General features: G+C 38.3%; 1 protein-coding gene across 1 annotated transcript; it reads left to right on the forward strand.

The window, feature by feature from the left end:
• Positions 1 to 11783: 11783 nt before the first annotated feature.
• Positions 11784 to 17553, forward strand: LOC126586205 (uncharacterized). Its single transcript, XM_050250924.1, has 9 exons — positions 11784 to 12012; positions 12352 to 12432; positions 13172 to 13292; positions 13419 to 13513; positions 13647 to 13718; positions 15150 to 15425; positions 15609 to 15717; positions 16490 to 16676; positions 17109 to 17553. Exons 1-9 carry the CDS (start codon positions 11989 to 11991, stop codon positions 17197 to 17199), a joined length of 1056 nt encoding a protein of 351 aa, XP_050106881.1. The 5' UTR covers positions 11784 to 11988; the 3' UTR covers positions 17200 to 17553.
• The last annotated feature ends 1164 nt before the right edge of the window (positions 17554 to 18717 follow it).

Here is an 18717-nt window from a genome sequence, read left to right on the forward strand (position 1 = left end):
TCGCTCCTCAATACATAAATATGGGCTAGAGTTGATGCTCGCGGCGAGCCGGTTGCTCAGTAGGCGGTGATGCTCTTTAATAATGGTGAGGGAATCCCTTTTATAGAATAAGGGCTCGCTCCTCAATACATGAATAATGGGCTAGAGTTGATGCTCTCTAATGATGGTGAGGGAGTCCTTTTTATAAAATAAGGGCTCGCTCCTCAATACATAAATATGGGCTAGAGTTGATGCTCTTTAATGGTGGTGATGGAGTCCCTTTTATAGAATAAGGGCTCGCTCCTCAATACATAATTAATAGGCTAAAGTCTTCCAAGTATTTTTCATGAGGCCTAATATATGGTACATAGTGTAGTCCTCAAAGTCTTCGGTCAATAGAGTCTGTTGGCTGGAGACTTCAAATTGAATCCATGTATGGGCCGAAGTGGCGGTTATTCGGAGGCAGTATTTGCACACCCTGCACTGAAGCTTTGTAGGTGAAGCTTTGCAAGTGAAGCTTTGAAGCTGGAGCTCTGTAAATGAAGTTTTTGAAGCTAGAGCTTTTGTAAATGAAGCTTTTGAAGCTAAAGCTTTGTAAATGAAGCTTTTGAAGATAGAGCTTTTGTAAATGAAGCTTTTGAAGCTGATTGACATGAGTGATGCTCATGAATGTTTATGTTGATTGACATGAGTGATGCTCATGGATGTTGACATGAGTGATGCTCATGAATGTTTATGTATGATTGATATGAGTAATGCTCATGAATGTTTATGTATGATTGACATGAGTAATGCTCATGTATAATTTGAAGTATTGGGCATACTTTTGATCACCTGGTTGGCGATAATAGCGGCAGGTTGCCGCATAATTTTGAAGTACTGGACGTACTTTTGATCACCTGGTTAGCGATAATAGTGGCGGGGTGTCGAATAAATTTTTGTAGTACTGGGCGTACTTTTGGTTACCTAGTTGGTGATAATAGCAGCAGGGTGCCGAATAATGTTTTGTAGTACTGGCGTACTTTTGGTCACCTGGTTAGTGATAATAGCGGCAGGGTGCTGAATAATTTTTTGTAGTACTGGACATACTTTTGGTCACCTGTTGGTGCTATTTTGGGCTTATGGGCCTTCACCCTCCACACAACATTCCAGCCCATTTATTTTGGGTTTTGCGGTTTTTTTTATTACACTCTGATGGGGTTATACAGATGTCTCCGAAAGATAAGAAAAATAAATTACATCATTCTGGTGGGGTGTTTATTCCTTGCTTTCGCAGTGTCCTCATGTGCCTCCCTTTTGCTTTCTCTTTATTTTTCTTTCTTTTGGCAGATGACAGACAAGGGAATAATGCCATTTCCTTTTTTTGCTTTTGCTTTCTGCTTTGCTTTTGTTTTTTTGCTTTGCTTTTGTTTTTTCACCGCACTCTCTCTGTCTCTTCACCTGGCAGACAAAAGGAATAAAAAATAGAATTGATAATAGGAACTTATCTTCTTCCTGATTTTCCTGCACGTTGTGGATCCATGTTTAGCCCATCTTCCTTTTTCTTTTTCTAACATCATGATTGATTCCAACCTTTCAATTCTTCTCCGATGGATTGTTGTCGGAGATGATGACGGCACTGAGGATGTAGAACACAGCGGGATTGACAAATTCATGAACAATAGGCTGGAATTGGAAATACGAACCCATCTCCATCGCCATCTTCATGTGAAGAGGAGGAGGATGAGGACCGGCCACTCAATGACTTTGGCAAAGGTGAGTTCAATAAGAGTAATCATGGAATACATAATCCAATATGTCAGCCATTGGCGATCGTCGGTCGGTGTTGCTGCGGTTTTCCTCTTTCTGCTCGATGGAGGAGATGATACACTAGGAGGCACGGCGGGCGCCGATGACGTCCTTATAGGCGATGGAGAGGAGGTTGTGCTCTTAACGGTGGGCACCTTGCCGTCAGTGATTTTTTCCTTCCCAGATTCCTTGCTCTTTGGAGACGCTGAAACCGTTTGGGGTTCGGCGACGGTGGCGGTCGCGTACTGAGCAATGCAGATGAGGGGATAGCCGCAAGGAGAAGCGGAGATGATGTTCGTCTATTTAACAATCCCTCGTCTGAGTAACTATCTCATTGCCTTTGTAGATGGTGCAATATTTATGGAAAGGAAAACCCTTCACTTTGAAATCATAGGCTGGATCTGCTTTTAATCCTCTGTTTTTTACCATTTTCACCTAGACAGAGAAGGGAAGCAACTTCCCGATCGAACAAACGGCGGCCAACGAACCCTTTCAACTTCTCCGAGGTTACTACCGGAATTTGACTTCAGGGCTCTTGGGGAATCCAAGCTCCGCTGGAAAATCCGACCCATGGTGAAGATGGGGTGCTCTGTTTCTTTCTGCGACCGGAACTTTTTTGTAGAAGTTGATGTGGTGGTTCAAGGCTTCCTTTGTGGAGATGAGCCTATCTGATCGCACCAGTTCGTCTTTCACCGCCTCGATGCAGAGCCCGCAAATACAACAGCCCTGGTAGCAGTCTCGGACGCAGGAGATGCAAGCTGGGGTGTAATCCTCTGTGAACCCGCAGGAGTGGCATTTTACGCACTGGACTTCGACTGGTGGAGGAATTGGGGATGGTTTAGATGAGGTTTGGTGCTGGGAGTTTGTGCCTCTCTGTAATTGGGATTTTGGAAGAATCTCTGTTTTCTGTAAATTTTGGGTTTTGAGAGTGATGGGCTTTTCTAGGTATTTGGAGAGAGAATCTTAGGATTTTTAGAGAGAGAGTGGTGTTCTTGGTTTTTTTTGTAGAGGTGAAAGATATCAGAAGCAAGAGAGAGGTCGAGAAAGTTTTGGTTGTCTCCTGGATTTTGCAGATTCACGGCGGAGGTGAAAAATTGAGAGAAAACCGACATAGCTTTTCATGTCGTTTCCTACAGACGGCGCCAAATGTTGATGCACAAAACCTGAGGGGTCTTGGAACAACATAAATCCGACCGTGAATCTGCAAGAAATGTAAATAACACAAGATGTATCGTGGTTCACCCCAATGTTCGGGCTACGTCAACATTGATTATTGTATTTCTCTGAGAGGATTGTGAGGGAGAGAGAGCTTTTCTGTGAGGATGAGAGCTCTGAAAGGGTGAGGGTATGGCCTCAGAATTGGCATCCCCTAATGAGGAGAGTGAGGAGTCATTTTATAGAATAAGGGCTCCTCACTTATTACATATTTGCCTCTTCCTTTATTACATAATTACATTTGAGTCCCCCGAGTATTTATACAAGATCTAAATACGGAGGCCCTAAGTATGGTATAAACAGTAGTCCCCTAAGTCTTCAGTCAAAAGAGTCTTTTGGCTGGAAACTTGAAATTTAGTCCATGTGTAGGCCGAAGTAACTAGATGTCGTCTTGAACTGATGCTCGATATGAGGCGGTGCTCAATCTGAAATGATGCTCAACTAGAAGTAGCACATGTTACGAGGCTGCTCGGTTTGTGGCTTATGTTGCCTTGGTTAGCTCGGCTTGTGGCGTTGAAGGTGAGGGAGTCCTTTTTATAGAATAAGGGCTCACTCCTTAATACATAAATGATGGGCTAGAGTTGATACTCGCGGCGAGGCAGTTGCTCAGTAGGCGGCGATGCTTTCTAATGATGGTGAGGGAGTCCCTTTTATAGAATAAGGGCTCGCTCCTCAATACATAAATAATGGGCTAAGTCCCCTAAGTATTTTTTATGAGGTCCAGTTAAGGTCCAATATATGGTACTTAATGTAAGTATTTTTTATGAGGTCCAGTTAAGGCCCAATATATGGTACATAATGTAGTCCTCCAAGTCTTCGGTCAATAGAGTCTGTTGGCTGGAGACTTCAAATTGAATCCATGTATGGGTCGAAATGGTGGTTGTTCGGAGGTGGTATTTGTATACCCTGCACTGAAACTTTGTAAGTGAAGCTTTGCAAGTGAAGTTTTTGAAGCTGGAGTTTTGTAAATGAAGCTTTTGAAGCTGGAGCTCTATAAATGAAGCTTTTGAAGCTTGAGCTTTTGTAAATGAAGCTTTTGAAGCTTGAGCTTTTGTAAATGAAGCTTTTAAAGCTAGAGCTTTTGTAAATGAAGCTTTTGAAGCTGAAGCTCTGTAAATGAAGCTTTTGAAGCTGGAGTTTTTGTAAATAAAGCTTTTGAAGCTAGAGTTTTGTAAATGAAGCTTTTGTAAATGAAGCTTTTGAAGCTAGAACTCTGTAAATGAAGCTTTCGAAGCTAGAGCTCTATAAATGAAGCTTTTGAAGCTGATTGACATGAGTGATGCTCATGAATGTTTATGTTGATTGACATGGATGATGCTCATGGATGTTGACATGAGTGATGCTCATAAATGTTGACATGAGTGATGCTCATGGATGTTGACATGAATGATGGTCATGAATGTTTATGTATGATTGACATGAGTGATGCTCATGAAATGTTTATGTATGATTGACATGAGTGTTGCTCATGTATAATTTTGGAGTACTAGACGTACTTTTGATCACCTGGTTGGTGATAATAGCGGCATGATGCTGAATAATTTTGGAGTACTGGGCGTACTTTTGATCACTTGGTTGGTGATAATAGCGGCAGGCTGCCGAATAATTTTTTGTAATACTGGACGTACTTTTGATCACCTAGTGGGTGATAATAGAAGACCTGACTCTTTTGGTCATATGGGCCTTCTCCATCCACATAGTATTCCAGCCCATTATTTTGGGCTTGCCTTTTTTATTTTTATTTATTTTTATTTTTATTCTCTGATGGGGTTTATACAGATGTCTGCAAAAAATAAGAAAAATAAATTACATCATTCTGGTGAGGTGTTTATTCCTTGCTTTTACAGTGTCCCTATGTGCCTCCTTTTTGCTTTCTCTTTATTTTTCTTTCTTTTGGCAGATGACAGACAAGGGAATAATGCCATTTCTTTTTTTTTTCTTTTGCTTTTGCTTTCGTTTTCTCTGTTCTTTTCTGCTTTTGTTTCTCATGTGTTCCCCTATGATTCTCCTGTAACACATAACAGCTGCTTGGACAACCTTGACACAACCCACTTGCTTTTCTTGCTTTTCTCTAAAGTGACAGCTGCCTCTGCCTTCCTGCGGCAATGAACTTGCTGTTTGTCAGAAATAAATCTGGTGGGTGTGTTAAGTGATTTGGCGGGTGAGGCGGTGATGCATCAACAAAATACATACTTGTAATCCATTATCCTGAGAACTGGAGGACTTAGCCTCACTTTTACTCACCACTCCAACCATGTTCTGCTTGGCGTCGATTAGCCGCACAGTATTCGATTTGATACTGGAGATGCACAAAACGATGCCAAATCTCACTGCTTTTCTCCTGAATACTGAAATCGTTGTCTAATGAGACATTGTGAGACTCCTCGGAGAAGAAATCCCCGGCGTGTGAGCCGCCATCGACGAGCATCATCTGTTGCTCATTTCGATCGAGATCGGAGGCGAGCGCCGCCAAATCGAATTCGAAGAAGAAATGACCCTGCAACACCATGTTCACGCAATGCACGGCGTAGAGCTTCGACTCTTGTACCTCGTGGTACAACATCCCTTCGTTGCTCGTCCTTTTGGATCGTCGCCATCTGCCACCACCAGTTCATGTTCGTCTCTTCGGATCGCCGCCATCTGCCACCACCAGTTCACCGAGGGTTTCATTAGAACGCAAGAGGCAGTGGCAGAGCCATTCCTCATCCTCTTTCATCTTCTCTTCCTCTTGCCGGAGAAGATGATGGGTTTGCTTCTACTTGCTTATCCATTCATAAATTCCAACCAAAGCCTTTCTCTGTCTTTACACCTAGAAAGAAATTATCAGGCAATTTTCGAACCTGATTTGTTGAATTTGGGACTAAACGATTTAAATAAGCACTTGAAAGAGTGATGGATAGCGAGACCAAATAGCAATGGAAGCAAAATTCCACTGCTGAATTATGAGGGAAGAAGATAAGAACAGAGCAGAGGGATATAATGATTGTGCTTTTGGACTAAAAACACTTTGTTATGGTAAGTGCTTATGATGGTTGGAACTTGAAAGCTATGGATGGAGTTGGTGATGCACGCTCTGGTTGGGTTCGAGAAATCCGAAGGAGGAAGGGAGAGAGAGGAGAGAGAAAGAGTCAGAGACATGAAAAGATGCGGTGGTGGGATGGAAAATGGGGTTTTGCAGATTTTTGCAGATCCACGGCGGAGGTAAAAAATGAGAAAGAATCGACACAGCTTTTCGTGTCATTTCCCACATACGGCGCTAAGTGTTGATGCACAAAACTTGAGGGGTCTTAGAACAACGTAAATCCGACTGTGAATCTGCAAGAAACGTAAATAACACAAGATGTATCGTGGGCTACATCCACACTGATATTGTATTTCTGAGGGAGAGAAAGCTCTGAATATGAGAGTGAGAGCTTTGAGAGAGCTTAGAGCTTAGAGGATGTGAAGAGGCCTTTCGTTTTGTGAGGGTGAGGAGGCCCTTTTATAGAATAAGGGCTCCTCCCTTTTTTTACATATTTGCCCCTCCATTTATTACATAATTACATTTGAGTCCCCCGAGTATTTATACGAGGTCTAAATACGGAGGTCCTAAGTATGGTATAAACAAACCCCATACAACATCTTTAAAACATTTCACTTTTATACCTCACGTACTATTTTATTTCAAAATAATACATCTGTTACATTTTCCATCTATTAATCTGTTAAGCACTGACGTGGCTGCCACATTTGTGTCACGTGGCAAAAAAAAATTTAAATTTTTTTTAAAAACCTAAATCTTCAAAAAAAAAAAAAAAAAAAAACTTAGAAAACCCATATCCCATCACCCCACCCTTTCCCCCTTGCCTGGCCGCCCGTCGAAACCCCATCCCCTTCATCATCTTCCCCATCCATCGTCCCTCCTTGCAACCCAAATCCAAACCACTCACACCCATCCTCCACATCCTCCTCCGCACCCTTCCTCCACCTCCTCCGCGCACCAATCTTCCCATCTCCCCCCTTAACTTGAGCCTAACCTGCAACCCAGAAAAAAAAAAAAAAAAAAACCCATCTTCATCTTCCCCGACCCCCCTTCCCTGCAACTCACCCTTTTCTTCTCCCTCCCGTCTTCCCAAAACCCATTGTGCACCCATCCTCCACCTCCACCTCCGCACCCATTACCTGCAACCTAGAAAAGAAAAAAAAAAAAACTCATATCCCTTTCCCTACAACCCAGATCCCGTCTTCCCCAATGGGTGTGGATTTAAGGAGTTGGGTGTGCAGAGGAGGGAAAAGGGTGGGTGTGAGGGTGGGTGCGGAGGAGGACGTGGAGGATGGGTGCGGTGGGTTTGGGGAAGACGGGATAGGGAATAAAGGGGTGGGTTGCAAGGAAGGGGGGTCGGGGAAGAAGAAGATGAGTTTTTTTTTTTTTTTTTTGTTTTTTTTTGTTTTTTTGTTTCTTATTCTTCTTCTGGGTTGTAGGTTGGGTGGGGGAGTGAGGGAGGGAAGACGAAGTAGGGGTTGCGGGAGGTGTGTTTCAGCTTTTGTTTTTGGTTTTTTTTTAATAATTTATTTAAAAGATTCAGGTTTTAAAAAAATTAAAAAATTATTGTTTTTGCCACGTGGTGCACATTTGGCAACCACATGACACAAATGTGGCAGCCACGTCAATGCTTAACAGATCAATGGATGGAAAATGTAACGAAGGTATTATTTTGAAATAAAATAGTACGTGAGGTATGAAAGTAAAATGTTTTAAAGATATTGTATGAGGTTGTAATAGACCTCAAACCTGAGGGGCTACTATGTAATTTACCCTTAGATTTATATGGATGATGAAGTACTATGGCCTGTTTTGGTATTGGGGTGATTCTAAAAAAAGATGGTATCAAAAAAAGATGGTATCAAAAAAAGCTTTTGTGTTTGGTAAACATTCAACTTCAGTTTTTTTTTTTCACAGTTTTGGTTGCAAAAAAGCCAAAAACAAGAAGTTGCAAAACCCAGCTTTGAAAAATCGACTTTTTTTCACATTTGTTTTACATAAAAGTTTACCAAACACTATAATATTGTTTTTTTTTTTTTCAAAACATTTTTACAAAAAAGTTTACCAAACACTCAACAGCTTTATTTCACAGCCGCTTATTCTCACAGCACAACAAAAGCAGTTTTTTTTCAAAGCACATCAATACCAAACCAGCCCTATATCAACAGTTAAACATGTCAATATCCAAGGGTGAAGACAGCTAGCCTATAACTAGTGCATAAATGTATATACCTAAAGGTTCATGCCAAGAAGCTACAAATTATATGCTTGAAAAGCTAGAAATCTTTTGACTTGAACAAGTTGTCCATATTAACGAGCTTATACATATAAATAAGTTCAAAATGTGACAACTCTAAAAAATAAATCATTGGACCACAAGTGCTAAAAAAAAATTTCACTTCACTTTAAATTGTTATAGTGACATTGCATATTTTTAGTTTTATTGACAATTATTGTTATATTGAGCCAAGTTTTTAAAATTGATTGCATGAGCTAACAAAATTATAATTAATTACAATACGAAGCAAAATAGGGCATAGTTTACCTAAGTTAGTTTTTGATTTTGAGCTGATTTGGAATTGTGATGCTTTAAAAAAAAGCAATTTTTAAAAAAATCTCAAACATCAAATGTGTTTGATAAAACAAAAACAAAATACTTTTTCAAAAGGGAATTTTAGTGAAAAGTTTCCGGTACTGTTCACTTTAACGAAAAATCACATTTTACACTCAAAAGTCAATCTTGGTACTATTCACTTTATCCTTTATTTTATCTTTATCGTTAAAAGTAGGCCTGACAATTCCTGACACGACCCACTAATTTGACACGACGCGACATGAAATTAACAGGTGTTCGGGTCAACACGATAATGAATCGGGTTGTTATCGGGTAACCCGATAAGCACCTATTAAGATAACGGGTTGATTCAGGTATACACGTGGGTAACAAGATACACGACAAACAAAATATTAATTTAATAATTTTATAACCTAAAAAAATACTATAATAATTATATATATTAATTTAATAATTTTATACCCCTAAAATCTATAATAATTATATATATATATATTAAATTAAATTTAAAAAATTGGTGACCATTGGATCGGCTAAGATTTAATCTTCGCCATCCATTGTGCATTAGGTTGAAGGCTATCCTTCTCTTCTATCTCATTCACTCTGATCTTTCCAGTTCAGATTTACTCTCGCGCCGTCTCCTTAATTCGCATCTCTCTCGCATCCTCCTACGTTCACTTCCTTCAACTCGACTCCGGCAACCACAAGAAAACCACACACAGGCAAGCACACGCTAAATGTATGAATTTTGTATTTTTGGGTATTATGTGTTTAAAAAAAACAAAACTAGTGATTTGAGGTTTTCATTAAAATTAAAACTAATGGCTGGGGATTTTTTGATTTTGGAGATTTTGGAGTTTCTGGGTTGGGGCATGTTTACAAACATTAAAAAAAATCCACTGATAGAGCAAGCATGCTTCGCATTGGCTTAGCAAGCTTGAAAATCACAAAAGGACGAGGTAGAAATAGAATCAAGCATTGGAATTTAGGAGTAAAGATGTAGTCGTACTGTAAGCTGTAATGTGAGATTCATTACTTAATCTCATATATATATTGGGGATATGTTATCAGGGGACTGGGGAGGTTAGAATTCAGGTGGCTTGTGAGGCAGACAACGACAGAGTAGTGACGCCCAACCTATTTTTGTTTTGCAGTAGTAGATGCAATGTCTTAATCATTTGTATGGGATTATTTGTCCCAAGTATTGACAATTGGCAGGCAGGTCTTTTTTTTTTATTGTGAATGTCGCGAGATCATTTGTATCTATGTTTCATTTGGGGTCTATTTACTTGAAGTTAGTAAGTGGGGTCTATATTTGTTTTCTAGATTTCGAGATTTGGAACAAGCAAAGCAATTAAGCAAGGTTGCAACCTGCAACTGCAAGGTATTTTTAATTGAATTGTGAATTTCAAAGTAAATTTGAATTGGATTGTGATTTGTGGATATGTGAATTGGATTTTGAAATTGAATTGGATAGGTGAATTTGAAATGGATATAGATGGGTGAAATTGAATTGGATATGTGAAATTGAAATGGATATGTGAAACTGAAATTGAAATTGAAATGGATATGTGAATTTGATTGGATATGGATATGTGAAATTGAAATTGAAATGGATATGAGAATTTGAAATGGATATTGTAACATCCCACATCGACCAACGGAGGGGAGATGATGTGCCTTATATGTACATGCTCACCTCCAATTAGCACGAGGCTTTTTGGGAGCTCACTGGCTTCGGGTTCCATCAGAACTCCGAAGTTAAGCGAGTTCGCGCGAAAGCAATCCCATGATGGGTGACTCACTGGGAAGTTCTCGTGTGAGTTCCCATAAACAAAACCGTGAGGGTGTGGTCGGGGCCCAAAACGGATAATGTCGTGCTACGGTGGAGCTGAGCTTGGGATGTGGTAAGGGCCCGGGTAGGGATGTGACATATATAGTCTGAAATTGGTATGAGCAAGATTTCACATCTTGATAATTCAAATACTTCAATGAATTTAGTGTTTAATCATCAAACAGAATCTGGAGATGTTCTTTTTGAGGTAACCTAAGTTTGTTTTTATTTACTTTATATATTTGTAGTAGTAGTATTATAAAAAGTGTTGATATTATATTTGAAATTGACATGATGCATGATTCTTATTACGTTTTCGTTTTTATTTTTTATGATGTAGGATTTTGATAATAATTACGATGATTCAAGTTCAATTGAAAAAAATGAATTGCAGAAATATTTGGAGGATAAAAGAATAGATAGAGAAGTAGACATAAATGTTCTTTCTTGGTGGCAAATAGAGTGTTTTCATTATCCAATACTTTCTCAATTAGCACGAGATGTGTTAACAATTTCCATTTCAACTGTTGCATCAGAATTTGCATTTAGTATTGGGGATAGAGTACTAGATCAGTATCGTAGTTCATTGTTACCAGAAACAATTCAAGCTTTGTTGTGTACGCGAGATTGGCTATTTGGAAAATGAGGTAATATATTTTTATATGGTATAGTACTATTGTTTTATTTCTTTTCATAATTATTTTGGTAAACTTCTCATAATTTCAATGGTTTTTAGTGTTTGGTTTTTCTATACTTAGTTTATACAGAAGAGAGTTCTGACAAGGAAAACCTTACTGAAAACATTATCAACATAACTTTTGAAGGCAATAGATCAAACTAAAGTTCCAATACAATTTCCTTATGATGATCGATAAAAATTGAGGAGTTTGTAAAAGGAATAACATACAAGCTTTGAGTTCTATTGGTAAGGTTTAAACTTTTGAGAAAGGCTTCACAACCTTGAAAACAAAAACTCTTTCATTTTGCATATCCTTGCACATTTAATATTTTGTAATAGACTAGTAGTGTATAGATGTTTTTTTATTGGACTCTTATTTTCAAGTGTAGATGTAGTACTTAAACGACAAATGTGTTTTAATGTTTTAAAATAATATTTATGTGACAATGTGTGGTATGTGCAAATTTAAGAAAAAAAAATATTTTTTTTAACAGGTCAGGTCACTTTACCTGATCTGACCTGTTAAGGATCCGCTAAGATAATATGTGTGACACGACACGACTTGTTAAGATAACAAGTGTTACACAAAAATAACACGACAAGCACTAGTTAAAACTTATTTCTATTAGTTTTTGTTTTTTAAAAAGCACAGCGATATTAAGTCCTTTGTTTTGTTTTGGGTGGGTTGGTTATCTATCAAATTAAGGCAAACGGATCTCTTGTCCTATGAGTTAAGCGAGCCTGTGAGCTCTGCTCTGCCTGAGAGACAAGTTTCGCAAATCTGACGAGGGCGTTTCGTTAGAATCGTCACAAGAAGAAACGCTGGACTCCGACTGATAAGTAAAATCTTCCCCAATTGTAAACCCTAGCGACTCCGGTTCCCTCTCAGTGCTGCAATGGTGGTCTGCAAATGCCGCAAGGTACCTCTCTCTCTCTCTCTCTCTCAAATCATCACTGGTGTCCTAGAATTTTACTGTGTCATTTACCAATTCAGTTCACAGAGCAATGAGTGATTTGGTAGCTTAATTTTTAGATCGGATCGGATTCCTAATGTTGAGACGAAGGCGATCCATAAGATTGTGAGTTGGTTTTGGTATCCTCATTTGACTTGTAGATTGGGATATTTCAGATTTGTTGTTCAAGTTCGTAATTGCGATTCAATTCTTGAAATTCTAGTTCCTATACCTTCTTATGGATTTCATTTATTTTCGTTGATTGATTTCCAAGGCTGATGGAGATTGGGGATTTTGGTGTATCAGGCTACTAAGCTGTATTGTTTCGTGCACAAGGTTCCGGTTTGCGGAGAATGCATCTGTTCTCCTGAGCATCAAATATGCGTGGTGGGCATTTCTTTCTTCCTTTTTCGGTGTATGTTATGTGGTCAACTTTGTATTGTAATTGTTAGGCTGCATGATTTGGTTGTTCTGTTACTTCAATTAAAAGCTCAGCGAAAGTATTTTCCTCATTTCATAATCATGTCGCGTGGCTGAATTGGACACACCATAATCGGGGATATAAATGGGTTTTGGCTTCAAGTTGGTTATGCATATGTATGTACACGATCTACATTGGTTACCTGTGTGTAACGAAGAGAAAGCGGAATAGAAATTCATATAAAATACAAATATTAAATAACACATAGATATACTATGATTTAAAGGTGTAAGGGTTTGGTTAATAGAATAAAAGCAACTTATAATTGAATATGAGTATGACTTAATTTGACCTTTTTGTGGTCACCTTAAGTGCTTCAGTATCCTGTCAGATTTAGGTTGGTGCGGTAGGCATAGATATGACATAACAGACGCTTGACCTTCGCTCTCAAGTGCTATGAGAGGTTGTTGGCAGTTGTATTAGACTATTTTGTATCCTTCTTAATACCAATGTCTTGTTTTGAAAAATGATGAATGTAGCTAAATTACTTAATACTCATTAGTTTCAAAAACTAAAAGTTGGATCCAAAAAGGATACCAAACCACCCCTTTGTATCTAATACTTTTAGAAAATTATAATATATACTAGGAATGTTCTAAGGCTCTGTTAGGCCTGATCTGTGTTTGTCTTCTCATTTCTATGTAGATTCGTACTTACTCAGAATGGGTAATAGATGGAGAGTATGATTGGCCACCGAAATGCTGCCTCTGTCATGTTGAGCTGGATGAGGGGACTGGCCCTCAAACGACTCGGCTGGGTTGCTTGCGTAAGGAATTTGCAGATATTGTTACTGCCACATATCTATTGAAAAACAAAATTTGGTTCTTGAAAGGATAAAGAAAATTTTGAACTCATTACAATGTAATACACATTTATCTTGTTGTTCATATAGATGTAATACATACAAGTTGCCTGGATTCACATATCAAGAGTTTCCCTTCGCATACTGCACCAGCTGGATATGTTTGTCCTACGTGTTCCACACCGGTAAGATTTTCCTTCTTGTCGCATTTTCTTGATCTATTGAAATTAGAATACATTTGTTCAGCGTATGTATTTAGAGTTTATGTTATGCTTTTATCAGTGTGATTCTTTTTGACACAGTTATCTGTTGGTGCAGATGTGGCCTCCCAAGAATGTGAAAGATTCAGCATCCTGCCTTCACTCAAAGTTGAAGGAAGCTATCATGCAGGCAAGGCTCGTTCTTGACAATGAGATTATCATAAAACTAGTAATTTAATGGAAATTTGATTACCGTTTCTTAATATCGCTTCGTACTTGGTGTTTGTTGCATCACATAATAGAACCTTATCGCAGTCTGCAAGGATTTTTATCAAAAATGGTCTTTATCTTTTACCAACTCATCAGTTTGGTCCTTTATGTTTCAAACTGATCAATGTCATCCCTTATCCATTGTTCCACTCGTTAATTTACTCCTTACCGTCAAATTTCGTTAAAAAAATCTGTTAGGGTGATTGTGTGGAACGTGTGGGACCCATACAGCCAATTATTTTTTGCCACATGGATTATCTAAAGAATCCAAAATTTTAAAATAATTTAAGTGAAAAAAAAAAGAATGAAAAAGTAAGATAATGAAATAAAATATTAAAAAAATAAATAAAAAGCAGACCCAGTAAGCACCACCCATCTCTGCCACCACTCCACTAAGAGCCACCCTCTTGGCTCTCCAACGCCACTAACCACTGTAACAACCTCCCACCTGGGCCCTCTCTCTCTCTCTCTCTCTCTCTCTCCTCTCCCTCCCTCTCTCCTTCCCCTTGTCCCACCACCCCACCGTCATGTCCCTCCCAAACCATAAACATAACCAGACAAGGAAATTGACCCCAGTCTGTAATAATGATACGAAAACGCTGAGTCTTAGTGTTAGTGGTAGCTTTTAGTCTTCTCTGTAATGCTGCTAAAATTGTGATGTAGTCCTTGTCAACTTGATCTAATCAGAGAGATGATGTGAAGAGAAACAGGTTTTGAGCTGGTTGGCTCTGTTATTTTGGTTGATACTAGACTATGAAGTTAAGTGAGCTATTAGATCTTTTTCAAATACTAGAAAGTATCAGATTTGTTTGAAAATATAGAACATGCAGAGGACACTCTCCCCTAACATAGATGTGTTTGAGTACATGGTTGCAGATCTATTATCCTATGTCTCACTACTGATTTTGATGCTTCGTGGTAAATAGGTTAGAAAGGTGTAATTTGGTGAGGTGGAAGTGGTTCGTTCAGTAATGAGTAGCACTAACGTACCACATTAACCGTAGAGTTCAGAATAAAGAGGAAAACTTTTAAGAATGATATCAATACAATTAATTGTAAGTGTATTGAATTGTTAATACTCTGCAATAGATGAATTAAATACATAGAAGTCTGCCATAGGCAAGGCATAACTACATGACCACATTTTGATTCAATTTATGTGTATTTTTATGGGCCAAATATCTATTGAAAGGTGCTCCCCTTCACTTCATGAAGGGCTGTATACTTTGGTATGTGTTCATTAAGCTGTAGTGCTAAGTACGAGGCATATTTTGCATCAGTGTTGCAGTTGTTCCTATGCTTTTGTCCTTTGTAGTAGTTAAACGTGAGCAAATTTTCTGATGCCATGCAGACTGGCTTGGAAAAGAACTTGTTTGGAAATCATCCAGTTTCATTGTCGACAGAATCTCGTAGTCCTCCTCCTGCATTTTCCTCATATCCACTTGTTAGTGCATCTTTGAATGGAGGAAGGGACAATAATGCTAGCTCATCCGCAGGAAAAGATGGACCTAACGTAATTGATTTCGCGGCTACAACTGGAGCAGGACCTTCTATACATCCAGTGACAGACATAGTGGAGATAGGAAGTCCTAGTTTGGCAGGGAATTATGTGCAAAGCACGAGTCCGGTAAAGGGCAAGAGGAAATTTTCTGTTATTTACTGAATTTGTCATGTGGAGATAGAATCCCTACCTTCTTTATATGTGTCATTTCACACTGACTTGCGCTCGTGTATGTGCAACTTGATATTATTTTTATGCTGTGTTTCTATTGGCTCATGATTTCATTTTGTTTGTGGGCACGAAATCTAGCCTGGTGCTACAACACGAAAGGGTGCATTGCAAGTTGAGCGACAGAACTCTGAAATTTCATATTATGCAGATGATGAAGATGGGAATCGTAAAAAGTATTCACGAAGGGGTAAGTAGAAAGTTTTCTCTTTGTGTGTCGATTTTCAAGTCATGATATTATTTTCTTTATTGTGGCATTGTTAATCAAATTTACGGTATAGGACGTGCTTTAATGAGCAATGCCATTTCTGATCAGAACCGTTTTTTTTTATAATTCTATTAGGCGAAAAGACACTTTTGTTTCTTCAAGTTCTGCCTAAGTATCGATTTGCCTTTTTCTCCAATTGCATAATTGGACCCCTCTTTTATATATTTTGATCCTTTTTAGTTGAAACAATGTTATTAGTCCATGAATACTAGAGGTACACGGTCCTTATCCAATTGTATAGTTAGACCCTTCTTTTATCAACAATAGTTACAACTTTGTTATTAATATGTTGATTCGGCACCTTAATTGACTATATGATGTTAGTGGAAGTCATAGCATATGCAATGCCAGTTGCTTACCGCATACATGTATCAATTTTTCGTCTATTTGTCTCTGTATACTAAAATACAAGCATTATTGTCACTTTGTGGTAATTTACCACATGCCAAATTTATAGTCTATAACTATGTTACAGTTTTGGTGGATGGAAGAACCACAGTTTTCTAATTTAAGAAAAAAAGGGAAGGATGTAATTCCAAAATTGGAAAATAGAGACTAGAAATTTGATGACGAAAGTTATAGTTTACATTTGCTAATATTATGTCTCCTCTTGCTTTGTGTTTGCTAAATGAAATTGACACTTTAATGCTGCAAAGTTAATATCCTGTGGGTTTTTTATTTTATTTTATGGTAGGCCCATTCCAACATAAGTTTCTTAGAGCATTGCTTCCATTCTGGTCAAGTGCGTTGCCAACTCTACCAGTGACTGCACCCCAGCGAAAAGATGGATCAATTGAAAATGATGTCCCAGAAGGTCGTCCCCGACATAAGAAATCATCAAGAATGGATCCAAGGAAAATCCTACTTGTTATAGCAATCATGTAACGTCTGTTCATTCACATTTTTCTTCGTTGCAATATTTGTTTGCTTAATTCTTCTTGTTGGCTAAGAAAATAGAAAATACGGGTATAAAAATTGGAAAACAGAAGTAATCTGAACCTGCTTTAGGGCGGGTAAGGAGGGGGTGGGGTCACTTTTCTAAGTGCGCCATGTCAGATTCTCATAAGTGCCTTGATTGCTCGTGATATTGGAGGTTAAGTTGCTTTTGGGTCAATTGGAACTCCTGTTCTGCTGGATCCGGCTTCCTTGCTTATGCTTTATTATATTCTTGCAAGTATAAATGGTTGGATCATCGAAAATAAGTATTCCAGTTGCGAGAACGTACAATGTTAACACACTATAGCAATGTTTGAGCTACAGCATATAAAACAAGCTGCAGTCTGCTAATGCAATTATTTTACAAATTTGTGTAGGGCATGCATGGCGACTATGGTTATTTTGTATTACAGATTAGTGCAACGGGGTCTTGGTGAGGAGATGCCTGAAGACGAGCAGCAGCAATAACTTCCATATATGGTGTGGTGAAATTCAGGTGCGGTGTATACTTCTCTTAATGCACAGACCTCCTGATCCCAGTCGTCGTGATCCTGCATTAAATGTTTTTTATTTCTTTGGTCTGGACCTGCTTCATGTCGTTAGTGAAACATAGAAATGGATAGTAGAAATTTACATTTCAGTGTTGATCACAGTGAAAGTAGCTTTGTCCATGATCTCTCGTTCCCGTTTTTCTTTTTGTATCTGTATGAAGTTGAATTGGAGAGGCAGGTTAAGTGCAAAAGTTTTGTTGTAATCATCAATTGATTCATTTTTATGAATAAACCTGCTTCCCTTTACAAGGAAGCAACATTGTGGCCCCAACCCCATGGCCTCAGGTCCAACCCGATCACTATCTTGTTGGTCGGTTTAATTTTATTTGTGTGTGTGTGTATATATATATATATATATATATATATATGTGTGTGTGTGTGTGTGTTTGTTTGTTTTATAGTTTTGAATACCAATTATCAATAATTATTCTGTATTTGTTGTAATTCTTTATCTTTATCTTTCTCTTGAGCGGAAGTGGAGTGCCTGCATATAACCAGTTTATATTCAGCCCCATCTCGGCTACCATTAATATAACGCTGAGAAAAGCAATGAAAGTCCTTGACAAGCAAGGCATAAGAACGAACCAATCATGAGCCAGTACTCCACTTTTGGCACAATTATTTGATTCAGAGGTTAAATTACTTGTGGTGCAAGTCCAACACATAACAAAGTCTAAAACTCGTACATTATGTTTATTTTTGACATAGCCAACAATGGCACACGTTACAAACAGCAATCAAGAGATTCACCAAGCCCGACCAAAGGCTCAAGTGTCAAGCGTCTAAAACAGCCGAGATTTTTTTTTTGAATATGCAAGTACATTACATGTATAAGTATAATGAATCTATATTATACTATAATATATATGTTTAAACCAACCTGAGATAACAATTCCAGTCTTTCACTAAGATTTCGAATAGTTGTCTTGAATTCAAGTTGATTATGTTTCCCCTCTTCCTTGGAGAAAGACGATCAATTCCCACTCACGATCATTGCGGATCGGATCATCCATATAATTTAAGTTTCGTTATTAATTTATAATTTTTTTTAATTTAATAAAACTTAATCCGATTTTCATTTTAAAATTGGATTTGAAAGGGGATACAAAAGTATGGTTAGTCTCTTCACTCACAAAAGATAAAAGTTTAGACCTAAAATAAGGGGCGTTGTACCCTTGAATCCATAAGCCTTGGCAGAGGATCAGAAAAGACTCGACTCCATACATCTATAACAGTCACGATGGTGTTGTTGAAACTTGCTTGAACATGAATAACTCCCCTTGGGGATTCTATGTGTATTCTACGCGAACCAATACGTCTATTACTACGTGAACCAATTTTTGGTATAGGTTTTGCCATATTTTTACATGAACCAATTTTGAATTCTTTACTCAATCCGAATTCATGGTCCTCGTGAAACTAACTCTCGCAAGGG

Source organism: Malus sylvestris, chromosome 10 (genome assembly GCF_916048215.2).
Source record: "Malus sylvestris chromosome 10, drMalSylv7.2, whole genome shotgun sequence".
Taxonomy (NCBI): Eukaryota; Viridiplantae; Streptophyta; class Magnoliopsida; order Rosales; family Rosaceae; genus Malus; species Malus sylvestris.

Excerpts from the sequence above, each read along its gene's own strand:
- LOC126586205 (XM_050250924.1), top strand. The coding sequence starts at position 11,989 with ATGGTGGTCTGCAAATGCCGCAAG. Across the intron at positions 13,719-15,149 it reads TGAAGGAAGCTATCATGCAG|ACTGGCTTGGAAAAGAACTT; the intron begins GCAAGGCTCGTT and ends GATGCCATGCAG. Across the intron at positions 15,426-15,608 it reads ATGTGCAAAGCACGAGTCCG|CCTGGTGCTACAACACGAAA; the intron begins GTAAAGGGCAAG and ends CACGAAATCTAG.